Raw genomic sequence first — 13,215 nt, forward strand, 5'->3', positions numbered from 1 at the left:
CTTGTATTCACGGCCCCAATTACGACAAAACAAGTTTCATCAGGGGCAAGTCTATACTTCCTGAGAAAAGAGTCCGAAAGCTGTAAAAACCCCAACGGTACCATGAGTAATTGTTGGAGGGCTCGATAACTCTCGAACGGATCGTCCCATTCGATCAAAAATTTGGCGTTCATAAAATGTTGTCCAATTTTAGTATAAGTTCGAAGATAGGCCATATCGGTCCACTCCTTCTGGTACATCCAACACAAAAGTTCAAAACTTTCCGGTTAAATGGTGCGCACGACAACATATCGTAATATCTCTACGGGACATATATCAGGTTTGAATATGAACTGTATAGGTTCACTCATTCGAGCAACTCCCACACAAAACTTGGGAAATGTGCGGTTTCAGGCCTGCCCTCGCATCGCTTTGCTTCTTTTTGTGACATCTTGTATTTGCTGCACCCATTACGACAGTGCACATTTTTTCAGGGCAAGTTCATTCTTTCTAAAAATAATGGTCCGAAAGCTGTAAAAAAACCTATGGCGTCATGTATTCGCTTGCATTCGCTTTCCCCATTACGAAGGTACATGCTTTTTTTTGGGGCAAGTCCTTACTTCTTTAGGTAATGGTCCAAACGCTCCAAAAAGCCTGGCGGCACCAACAGAACTGGGTAGTACTTAAGATAACCCTCGAAGGGAGAAACCGATTTGGTCGATACATTGAACATCGTATTATATAGACGTCAGAAGTATTGTGCGTTACTTCTTTTCTTTAGGTCAGAGGCTGAGGGTATTTCTCTGTCGGCCAAGCAGACTGCTACTTTTTTACTTGATGAGTTGTGGCATTCGATCTTAGGAAATTAACAGTGGGGAATAGCGCTGGCTGAGCAGATTGACAGCTCTACTTTTTTACGGTGAATAAGGACACTCCTACCGGAATTCTCGAAGAAAGCCAAGCATATACGCAGGGTGGTTTTTAGCGAGCGCGGGATTTCTGTGTACTTTGGTGGTTGGAAAGTGCCATAGTTCGCCAGACATAACCACCCTGTCGCCTGATCTGACGAATCGTCTACATCAGCAGACCGCTCGATTTCACCACATCTGAACGCCGCACTTTCATCAATCATGAGAAAGCTATTTAACCTAGTTTCAGAGAGGTCACCAATCACCGCTTCAGAGAACAGGCCAACACGTCTGATGTTCCGGTAGCAGATAACATATTCCGAGACATCATAACAGCTGCAGTCTCTCGCTATACATCAAATTTCCCCCTGAGACAAATGAGCTTCGTCGAATCAATCCTAGTCACCTTCGGGAGCTGACACTGGAAGTTAGTAGGTTGTTAGGTGGACATAAGAGGTACAAGTGGCTAAATCATCTGAAGAGTTGCAACATTGGAGCCGGAATAAGTGGATTGTGGGCAACGGAGAAGTCAATCTCGATGCTTGCAAAATAAGGAACATATATCCTCTGAGACATTTGGTGATGTAACGCTGATTTATCCGAAAAGGTGAGCAAGTCATTTTGATTGACAGTTTGCTAGCTCCCACTAACTGACCAAAGAGCAAACCAACCCTTATTATATTCGGATAACAAACATGAGGGACATCATCACAGCTGTTCCCGCTCGCAATATACCTGCTGGTCGAATGCCCGAAATGGGACCAAATTTCTCAGCAGAGGCGGCAGGAACGTGATAAGCTTCGTCGAGCTAACTCTAGTGACCCCATTGTCAGGGAGCTGCATAAAGGGTGAGCATAAAGGGAAAAAGGTTCTAAATTATCTGAAGATATTTGAGCAGGAAAAATAAATTGTGGATAACGGTTAAGTCTCTCCCGAACCCTGAGAAGAAGGGAGATAGAAACTCAGGAACTCTAAATCATCCAAAGCGTTGGGCCCTGATGGAATCTCCATGGTAACGCTGAAACATTTGGAGTTGCCGGGAGTCGAGTATTTCACGTGCAAGTTCTCAACCTGTTGATAGCCACCCACATGGTTCCCGAAGTCTGAAAAATGGGCAGGATGGCCCCGCTACTGAAGCCAGGCAAGGATGCCAGGAAAGGTAAATAGTAGAGGCCGATTTCAAAAAACTATTGAGGCTTTACTCCTTCCCTGTATCACAAATAGCTATCCAGTTGCCGATCATTATTAGCATGGGTTCCATAAGCAGCATAGCTCTACAACAGCGCGGCACGGCATTTCCACACATATTAGTCAAGGACTCAACCAAAACAAGCCGTGAGACAGGGTAGTGTTGGTGGCGATCGATTTATCACCTTCGATACTGTCAAGCACCCTTCGCTGTTTTGAGTCATTGAGCAGATTGCTCCGCGACCAAGTTTGAAACGTTTGATAATCGAATATATGTGTTGATGCCAGACGAACGTGGAATTCAGGAACAAGAAATCGATGCCCGGTAGAGTGAAGTAGAGAGTTCCCCAAGGTGGGGTGGTATTTCATTTCCTGTTTTCAACCCCCCTCTAGACGGTATTGAGATCGTTACGTATGCAGGTGGTTGTAAAATATTGGCGTCTGTTACCTTCCCTGGTGTTACTCGTACTTGCAGAGCTCCGATTTACTCGCGAGTGAAAACTTAGGAGGAGGTGGTAATTTTTTTTTTTTTGGTGCAATTTCTTTGGTGTGGTTTGGGGCAATTTTATTTGGGGGTGGGATAAGTTTTTGTTTGGTTGTGGGGGAGGTTAATTGCCTCCCTAAACTTGCTCGAGTTCGAGAAGAGTTTCACCAGCGAATGAAATTCGAGCGAATTCGATCGAGGAAGTATTCGTAGCACCGGTTAATTGTGAAAGTCTGAACTCTTATTTCACTGAACTTATGACCTATTTCCAAGCATGGAATATGCAAACATCCGCCACTAAATCAACGGCCAGTCTAATCACGATATGGACTGCGGAAATGAGCTCAGAGTTGACTGTCCTGATAAATGGTAGCAGAATCCCGACCATTATATACCATTATAGATCCTAGGGGTAACATTCGACAGCATGTTCACGTCGTCCGCGTATTCCACAGCTATCTGCGACAAGCCGAGATGTAGGAACAAGGTCGAGGCCGGCAGCACATATAACGCGATAGGTCAGTCTGTCTTCCGTCTATAAAATACCACCTCTGGGGGTCTTCTATTTATAGTTGGCCCCTTCTATTTATAGTTGGCCCCTATCTACAGAAGAAACCATTAGAAGGCCTTCTTTATATAGTAAACCCTTTTAACAGGGCTTCTATACGTGGAATGTAGGCCTTTTTGACACCTTAGTGCAGTGGTAAGCACGCCCGCCTTGTACTCAGAAGGTCTGCGATTCAATAGCCGGCCAGAACATTTTCGGCGGTGGCAAATCCCCTCAGTGGCTTATATTTCTGATTATTGTGATTGGAAAAAATATTCTTTAAAAAATCCACGTTTTATGTTGCTTCGAAAAAAATATTCTTTAAAAAATCCACGTTTGTTGTTGCTTCGAAAAAAAAATATTCTTTCAAAACTACACGTTTGTTGTTGCTTCGAAAAAAAATATTCTTTAAAAAATCCACGTTTGTTGTTGCTTCGAAAAAAAATATTCTTTAAAAAATCCACGTATGTTGTTGCTTCGAAAAAAATATTCTTTCAAAACTCCACGTTTGTTGTGCCTTTTAAAAAATATTCTTTAAAAAATCCACGTTTGTTGTGCCTTTTAAAAAATATTCTTTAAAAAATCCACGTTTGTTGTGGCTTTGAAACAATATTCTTTAAAAAATCCACGTTTGTTGTGGCTTTGAAAAAAAATATTCGTAAAAAATCCACGTTTGCTGCTGCTTTGAAAAAATATTCTTTAAAAAATCCACGTTTGTTGTGGCTTTGAAACAATATTCTTTAAAAAATCCACGTTTGTTGTTGCTTTGAAAAAAATATTCTTTAAAAAATCCACGTTTGTTGTTGCTTTGAAAAAAATATTCTTTAAAAAATCCACGTTTGTTGTTGCTTTGAAAAAAATATTCTTTAAAAAATCCACGTTTGTTGTTGCTTTGAAAAAAATATTCTTTAAAAAATCCACGTTTGTTGTTGCTTTGAAAAAAAATATTCTTTAAAAAATCCACGCTTGTTGTTGCTTCGAAAAAAATATTCTTTAAAAAATCCACGTTTGTTGTTGCTTTGAAAATATATTCTTTAAAAAATCCACGTTTGTTGTTGCTTTGAAAAAAATATTCTTTAAAAAATCCACGTTTGTTGTTGCTATGAAAAAAAAAAAATACTTTAAAAAATCCACCTTTGTTGTTGCTATGAAAAAAATATTCTTTAAAAAATCCACGTTTGTTGTTGCTTTGAAAAAAATATTCTTTAAAAAATCCACGTTTGTTGTTGCTTTGAAAAAAAAAAATACTTTAAAAAATCCACGTTTGTTGTTGCTTTGAAAAAAATATTCTTTAAAAAATCCACGTTTGTTGTTGCTTTGAAAAAAATATTCTTTAAAAAATCCACGTTTGTTGTTGCTATAAATAAAAATATTCTTTAAAAAATCCACGTTTGTTGTTGCTATGAAAAAAATATTCTTTAAAAAATCCACGTTTGTTGTTGCTATGAAAAAATATTCTTTAAAAAATCCACGTTTGTTGTTGCTATGAAAAAAATATTCTTTAAAAAATCCACGTTTGTTGTTGCTTTGAAAAAAATATTCTTTAAAAAATCCACGTTTGTTGTTGCTTCGAAAAAAGTATTCTTTAAAATATCCACGTTTGTTGTTGCTTCGAAAAAAAATATTCTATAAAAGAATCCACGTTTGTTGTTGCTTCGAAAAAGTATTCTTTAAAATATCCACGTTTGTTGTTGCTTCGAAAAAAATATTCTATAAAAAAATCCACGTTTGTTGTTGCTTCGAAAAAAATATTCTTTAAAAAATCCAAGTTTGTTGTAGCTTCAAAAAAAATTTTCTTAAATAATCCACGTTTGTTGTTGCTTCGAAAAAAGTATTCTTTAAAATATCCACGTTTGTTGTTGCTTCGAAAAAAATATTCTTTAAAATATCCACGTTTTTTGTTGCTTCGAAAAAAGTATTCCTTAAAATATCCACGTTTGTTGTTGCTTCGAAAAAAATATTCTTTAAAAAATCCACGTTTGTTGTTGCTTCGAAAAAAGTATTCTTTAAAATATCCACGTTTGTTGTTGCTTCGAAAAAAATATTCTTTAGAAAATCCACGTTTGTTGTAGCTTTAATGCCTGCCACCACCTATTCAAAACTCAACTAACCTAAAGAAGATTTCCAACCTGCATAGTTCTTGGATGAAAATAAAAAAATGAACGATAGTGGGTGTTGAAATAATTGGTTCGCAGATTCTTGTTGCTTTTTTGTTGTTCTGTTTTTTTCTGTCTTCATTTGATTTGGCAATTTTGTGGCACTTCAACGCAAAGGATGTTCCAATTTTGTTTTTGCTATTCAATTATTCTTGAAATAGTAGAAATCATTAAAATACACACACTCACACTAATACACACATACCTACAATAAACACTTAATAATAAAAATAATTATTATAAGTATGTATGTATGTCTGAATGCAACAATGCGATATCATTTGAAAACGTAACGAAAAATTGAGTTGCCCAACTGAATGTCGGTTGCTGTCTGACTTGGTTGGTTGCCTCATGTTAAATTAGTTGTTATCGCCCTGATGTTGCTTGGTCGTTGTGCCTGCTGCTGCGGAGAGCTCCAAAATAAAGCAACTCTGTTGTCTGATAAAAATGACGCCCACATGCTGTCACCAACAAATTTAATGTGGCACACATTGTTAACAGTGGCAACAGCTTCCTTTGGCAGGCAATCAACCAGCCACCACCATACCATAAGCATCTGTAAACAGTAAGCTGTTAAAAACGCAAGCAATCCAATTCAAAAGATGTCTTGAAAGCCTGAAATAACAACCTCAGCCACACAACTTCATTGCGTTGTTCCGAATGACATTATCTGTTATGGGCGATCATGGCAATTTTTGACGTTTGCAACTCATAATGTGATGACTACTGAGTCTGGTGGCGGTGCACAGATAGACTACTGCTGTGATCCTGACGCACACAAGTGTCAAGTGAGCCAGCCAGCCAGCCAGGCAACCAAACAAGCGAGCGATTCCGAAAACATGATGAGTGACTGACTGAATGAATGAGTTGATGTCAATTGTTGGGAACAGATAGAGCGTGAGCATATTTTAGATATTGGGAGGGAGCTTGACTAACAAGGTATTCTAAACTGAGGCCAATAGGCGTGGATTTTTTACAATTATTTTCATGCCAATACTGAGGCCAATAGGCGTGGATTTTTTACACATTTTTTCATGGCAATACTGAGGCCAATAGGCGTGGATTTTTTACACATTTTTTCATGGCAATACTGAGGCCAATAGGCGTGGATTTTTTACACATTCTTTCATGGCAATACTGAGGCCAATAGGCGTGGATTTTTTACACATTTTTTCATGGCAATACTGAGGCCAATAGGAGTGGATTTTTTACACATTTTTTCATGGCAATACTGAGGCCAATAGGCGTGGATTTTTTACACATTTTTTCATGGCAATACTGAGGCCAATAGGCGTGGATTTTTTACACATTTTTTCATGGCAATACTGAGGCCAATAGGCGTGGATATTTTACACATTTTTTCATGGCAATACTGAGGCCAATAGGCGTGGATTTTTTACACATTTTTTCATGGCAATACTGAGGCCAATAGGCGTGGATTTTTTACACATTTTTTCATGGCAATACTGAGGCCAATAGGCGTGGATATTTTACACATTTTTTCATGGCAATACTGAGGCCAATAGGCGTGGATTTTTTACACATTTTTTCATGGCAATACTGAGGCCAATAGCCGTGGATATTTTACAAATATTTTCAAGCCAATACTGAGGCCAATAGCCGTGGATATTTTACAAATATTTTCAAGCCAATACTGAGGCCAATAGGCGTGGATTCGAAAAAATTATTCTTTAAAAAATCCACGTTTGTTGTAGCTTCGAAAAAAAAAATATTCTTTAAAAAATCCACGTTTGTTGTAGCTTCGAAAAAAATATTCTTTAAAAAATCCACGTTTGTTGTAGCTTCGAAAAAAATATTCTTTAAAAAATCCACGTTTGTTGTAGCTTCGAAAAAAATATTCTTTAAAAAATCCACGTTTGTTGTAGCTTCGAAAAAAATATTCTTTAAAAAATCCACGTTTGTTGTAGCTTCGCAAAAAATATTCTTTTAAAAATCCACGTTTGTTATAGCTTCGAAAAAAATATTCTTTAAAAAATCCACGTTTGTTGTAGCTTCGAAAAAAAATTCTTTAAAAAATCCACGTTTGTTGTAGCTTCGAAAAAAATATTCTTTAAAAAATCCACGTTTGTTGCAGCTTCGAAAAAAATATTCTTTAAAAAGTCCACGTTTGTTGTAGCTTCGAAAAAAAATATTTTGAAAAAATTCACGTTTTTTACAATTATGTATTTTGATGATAATACTGAAGCCAATAGGCCTGGATTTTTTACAAATATTTTCATGCCAATACTGAGGCCAATAGGAGTCGATTTTTTTACAATTATTTTCGTGCCAATACTGAGGCCAATAGGCCTGAATTTTTTAAAATTATGTTCATGCCAATACTGAGGCCAATAGGCCTGGATTTTTTTAAATTATTTTGATGCCAATACTGAGGCCAATAGGCCTGATTTTTTACAATTACTTTTTTAAGGTAGTACTGTGGCCAATAGGTGTGGATTTTTACAAATATCCTCCAAAGGGCTTTCTATGTTCAGAAGACCTATATAGAGTCTTCTAAGTGTAGAAAAAAATCCCACCCCTTCTCTAAAACTACGCCCATTCCCTCGGCTCACATCAATTCAACCGCATGTAGGTTTTGTTTGTTTTGTGTGCGATCAACAAAACGCCAACATCACACAACAAACAACTGTCATCGTTTGTCAGTTTATAAATCACTTGAAGAGTTTAACTTCGTAAACTAAAGCATAAACTCCGAACACCATGTTGAAACTCATCTCCGGTATGGTATGGCAAACTCCAAGACGGACCGATGCAATGATTTGCGAATACCCCTTTTCACATCCCTTGTCCTTGGTAGACAATGCTTGAATGATGAATAATTCAGCATAAAATTTTAACATGCAGAGTGAGCTGCCATGGATGGCATGGCATGCCACGCTACTACCATCCAACTCGCATATTTGTTGGAGCTTTATTTGTGGTGTTTGTTGTCCAAGGAATAACTGAAGATGGGAGGAGGGGTATCCAAAAACGTGCTTGTTTCAACATATTGAAGTTAATGTTGATAAATTGTTAAAATTCTTCGTTTGTTCCGAAGCTTGTTTAATGTCAATCCGAGGAAATATTTAACAGCAATAGCACCACCACCTGTTAACTTGGGAGATGTCTTCATTTGTATTGGAGCCATGGAAAGAATTCAAATTAAACATAAATTGCCAAGTGGCTTTTTGACCCCTTACTTCTTGGTTGGATTTTAAATTGTATTTTATCTTAATTTGAAACCCTCTGGAGTTAAGGGAGTGCCATACACTCTCATTTTTTTAATTTAAATGGAAAAAGAACGAAAATGAATTTATTGTTTTTAATTAACGTTTACTTTTTTTAAACTTGGCTCACTGAATTCAAAACAGCTATCTTTGGTTTTTCGTTTTGTAACCATGGCGCATGGCTTCATTGTGATGGCGCATGGCCCTAAACACGCAATCGCGGTTTTAATAAATATTTCATTAGTCTATAAAATTTAATCTTATCTTTATTAAATCATAAAATCGAAAATAAAATAAATTCCCTTTTTCTTTCTTCCTTCTTCTTTTTTTTTTCATCACAAAAACCACACATACATACATATGTATGTATAAGTTGGGAAATAAAATCCTCCAATCTCCCCAGTATCCTCATGATTTATTCAATACTATTCTTTTTGCAATAGATAACCAGAAAAATAATATTAATAAAGATTTTCTCGTCGCTCCAAAGTAATTTTATCGCACATTATGGCATTAGGCTAAGCAGCCAGATTTCTAGCCTGCCAACCAGCTTACCTTTTGATCTCCGAAACGCATTTGTCTGCGAGCATTGCGACTAACATTCATGCGGCACAAAAACATTCGATGCTCCCCCTCCAAATTGGATATTGCCGCAGCAGCTGCTGCCGCCGAATTGATATGTTGACCGGGCTGTGGCGGCACATTACGATTCAGTTCAGCCTGTATGGCGGAATGATCTTGTTTATCGATAATATCATACACCGAATCGCCATGAATTAGAAGGTCCTCCTACAGGAGAAAATAAAATTAAAGAAAAAAGAATTGGGTAAAAATGAAATTGAATTATTTAAGACTTGTATATAATTACAATATAAAATTGAATAGAAGATTTCTTAATTATAACAACCAGCAAGGAGAGAAAATTATTTTAGCTGTTTCGTAGGCGGGATCGACTATGAAATATGCTACAACACAACGACACAGTTTATGCCTATCTCATATCAAGTGTTGTCGAGCTTACTGTGAGTGTGGTAAAGACCTATGGAAGACTAAATACCAAATTCCAAAATACCGAAATTCAGAAGGTACCGTTCCATTGGGACTATATCGAAATGTCGAGCTATACCTACAAATTTCTGGTGGAGAGTTTTGGACGCAAGAAGACTAGATACCAAATTTCCGATATTTTGGAAAATAATGTGGCTAAAACGTCAAAATACCGAAAATCAAGAGCTACGCTTCTCGCTTCACGACCTTCAGAATTACGTAAATCGGGAGGTACCGATCAATGGGGGCCGTTTTGAAACATGGACCTAAACCGACGAATTTCAATCGGAAAGGTTTTCACCCCCAACGAAGACTAAATACCAAATTTGAGCCATTTCGATGGATTATTGTATACCGAAAATCCGGAGTTACCGTTCTATGGGGATTATATTAAGACGTGGGCCTGTACCGATAAATTTAGTGCGGAAAGTTTTATACCCACAACGAAGACTAAATACGAAATTTCAGCCATTTCGGTGGGTTATTGTTGCCACAACCTTAAAAATACGGATGTACGGTTCTATGGGAGCTATATAAAGGCGTGGTCCTATACCGACAAATTTAGAGGGGGCATTTGAATACACCCAACAAATACTAAGTACCAAATTTCAGCCATTTCGATGGATTATTGCAACCACAACCCTCAAAATACCGAAAATCCGGAGTTACCGTTCTATGGGGGTTATATAAAGGCGAGGTCCTGTACCGACAAATTTAGTGCGGAAAGCTTTATATCCCCAACGAAGACTAAATACAAAATTCCAGTCATTTTGGAGGAATATTGAGGCCACAATCATCAAAATACCGAAAATCGGGAGGTATTGTTCTATGGGGGCTATATGGGGTATGAACCTATACCGATGCATTTCATATGGAAAGTTTTATATCCCCAACGAAGACTAAATACAAAATTTCAGCCATTTCGGTGGGTTATGGCGACCAAAATCTTCAAAATACCGAAAATCGGGATGTACCGTTCTATGGGGGCTACATTCAAACGTTGACCGATATCGCCCATTTCCAACAGCAAACATTCTATGAGTAATAGAAACTTCTGTACCAAATTACAAAGCTCTGTCATAAAAATTGCGAGCTGTATCTTGATTTCAACAGACGGACGGACAGACAGACATTGTTATATCGACTTAGAATTTTACCCTGATCAAGATCGATGCGTTACTAACGGAATGACAGATTTAATTATACCTTCCAAATTGTGGTGGAGCGTAAATAACGCAGTACCGGCTTGTGTTATTGATCTGCCTACTAGTTACACCCCATCGTCATACGGCAACAGTGAGCAAATTTCTCCCACAGATGTGCGGTGGAGCCTTGCTATTTGTTGTCGAAGCTACTGTGCGTGGAAATACAGGGCGTAGGAGACTGAGAAATTCGGGGGATGTTCAAGCTCGACCCAGCATTCAGAGACAGGTAACGACTCCGATAGCAGCAGCAACACAAATACAAATCCCAAATAAGGAAAAGGTCGAACAATAGTAGACGAAGTGAGGAGGAGCATTGCAAATCTCACAGCACACAAAAAACAACTGCCTGAGCACGGTGTGCCTTAACAAATTTAAATGGAAGGTGCTTACACCTCGGAAGTTTTTGCTGATTCTGAAACTACAATGCTCATAGATGAAAAATATCAAGAAACAAAAAAAATCGCCGCAGGGATTTTCAAATAAATCGTGATTTAAGTTCACATTTTTAGGGGTTCTTTAGGTTTTCACGATTTTGCTTGGAAACCGCGAGTCCTATGTAAATGGCCTAAAGAGAATGTTGTAGCTGTGAATATTCTTAACAAGATTGACCTTTATGATATTTTCGTATGTTTTACCGTTTTTGAGATATAGATTTTCAAATTGAGACAATGCACTGACTGTATCGCCTCCTTATAAAAAAATGTCATTACTGCAATTTCCCAAATTAAACTTATATATCTTGAAAATGGCACAACCTAGAAAATAAATCATCCAATCTTGTAGAGAATTTTCACCGCTTCAACATTTTCTTTATTCCCATTTTCATATGACTTGCGGTTTTCAAGCAAAATCGTGAAGATTTTAGATAAAAACCTAAAAATTTGAATTGAACCTCTATATCTCAAATACGGTAAAACCTACAAAAATATCATAAAGGACAATCTTGTGGAAAATTTTCTCTGCTACAACATTTTCTTTAAACCCATTTACATAGAACTCGCGGTTTCCAAGCTAAATCGTGAAAACCTAAAGAACCCCTAAAAATGTGAACTTAAATCGCGATTTATTTTAAAATCCCTCCGGCGATTTTTTTGTTTCTTGATATTTCTCATCTATGAGCATTGTAGTTTCAGAATCAGCAAAAACTTCCGAGGTGTAAGCACATTCCATTTAAATTTGTTAAGGCACACCGTGTGAGGCAACAACGGATAAGCAACAAGACTACACGCAGAAAAGATATATTGTAGGAGCAATCATATTCTAAGAACAAAATAGTGTATTGTAAAAATCTGAAAATATATATTGTTGGTACAACAATATATTTTGTGTTGTTATGGTGCCTGACACAAAATATGTGGTTGAAACAACAATACATATTTTCTGATTCTTAAAATACACAATTTTGTTCTTAGAATATGATTGCTCCTTCAATATCTCTTCTCTGAGTGTATATAGCAACATGCTCCCAAAGGTATTATGAACACCTCCTACAGTTCTTCGGAAGCGAGGATCAGTTCTCCTGAGGGGAAGAACACTGCAAAGTCGACAAAGAAGAAAAAGAGCTCCGCACCTTCAAATGCTGCGGGGTAAATCAGTTCAAGAACCATGCAAAGGATAATGTTTCGAGAATCCTTCGGCAGAGAGAAACAAAGTGAGTTCGAATCCCAACCGCGAAATTGTATATAGAGCCTGACAATTTTCAGAAGAAAGAAACTGTCGTTCTACGAAAAGTTAGCCAAAAATGCTACTGGAACATACTCTGCCATGCAGTGATCGATGCCAGGAGAGATTCAGTATGCTACGCAAAGAGAGGAGAGGTAAGTCGACTTTTTGCCATGAAAAATAAAAAAATCGACTTTTGGTTATTGAGAATATCAAGAAGTCGACTTTTCGTGATCGAGTTTCGATTTTTTAGAGGACACGTTTTGAATATTTATATCAAAACCCCTAAAATAGTTTACGAAGACACTTTTTGTCGACCTTGAGTTGGAAAATTTGGCAAGATCGAAAGTCGATTTTTAGCTGAGTGCAAGCGGCAAACTCGATCTGAAAAACCTCCAAGTTCGAAAAGGAACGCATGCTCAGAGTTGTTGGTCGCCAAAACAAGACGTTATGTATACGGGCAAAATGTGCCTCAACGAAATAATGGATTTAGACCCCAAGTATGTTTGGACGAAATGTGTTTCAGACAATTTGGAGTTGATTTAGCCATGTCCGTCCGTCTGTCTGTCTGGCTGGAGCGCACGATAACTCTCGAACGGATGAACCGATTCGGTTCGAATTTTGGCTTTCGTAATTTTTTGCCCAAACTTAGTTTAAGTTCAAAGATGGGTTATATCGGTCCACCCCTTCCGGTACCTCCCCCACAACAGTTCGAAAATGTTCGGAAAATTTGTGCGTACGATAACTCTTGAAGGGAGTAACCGATTTGGTCCATACTCTGCCCATCGTAAAATGTGTACCAGACTTAGATA

The 13,215-nt window shown here is 37.6% G+C and overlaps 1 protein-coding gene across 2 annotated transcripts in view; it reads right to left on the bottom strand.

The window, feature by feature from the left end:
* dysf (neuronal PAS domain protein dysfusion) overlaps window positions 1–13,215 on the bottom strand; it is a 195,155-nt gene that overhangs the window by 12,191 nt on the left and 169,749 nt on the right. For both annotated transcript variants that reach the window (XM_073972924.1, XM_073972933.1), the window contains exon 6: window positions 9,045–9,278. In XM_073972924.1, coding sequence (XP_073829025.1) covers window positions 9,045–9,278 — 234 coding nt within the window. The remainder of the gene's footprint in view (window positions 1–9,044; window positions 9,279–13,215) is intronic.

This window comes from Musca autumnalis, unplaced genomic scaffold (genome assembly GCF_047663935.1).
Source record: "Musca autumnalis isolate F117 unplaced genomic scaffold, ASM4766393v1 scaffold_1, whole genome shotgun sequence".
NCBI classification, from domain to species: domain Eukaryota; kingdom Metazoa; phylum Arthropoda; class Insecta; order Diptera; family Muscidae; genus Musca; species Musca autumnalis.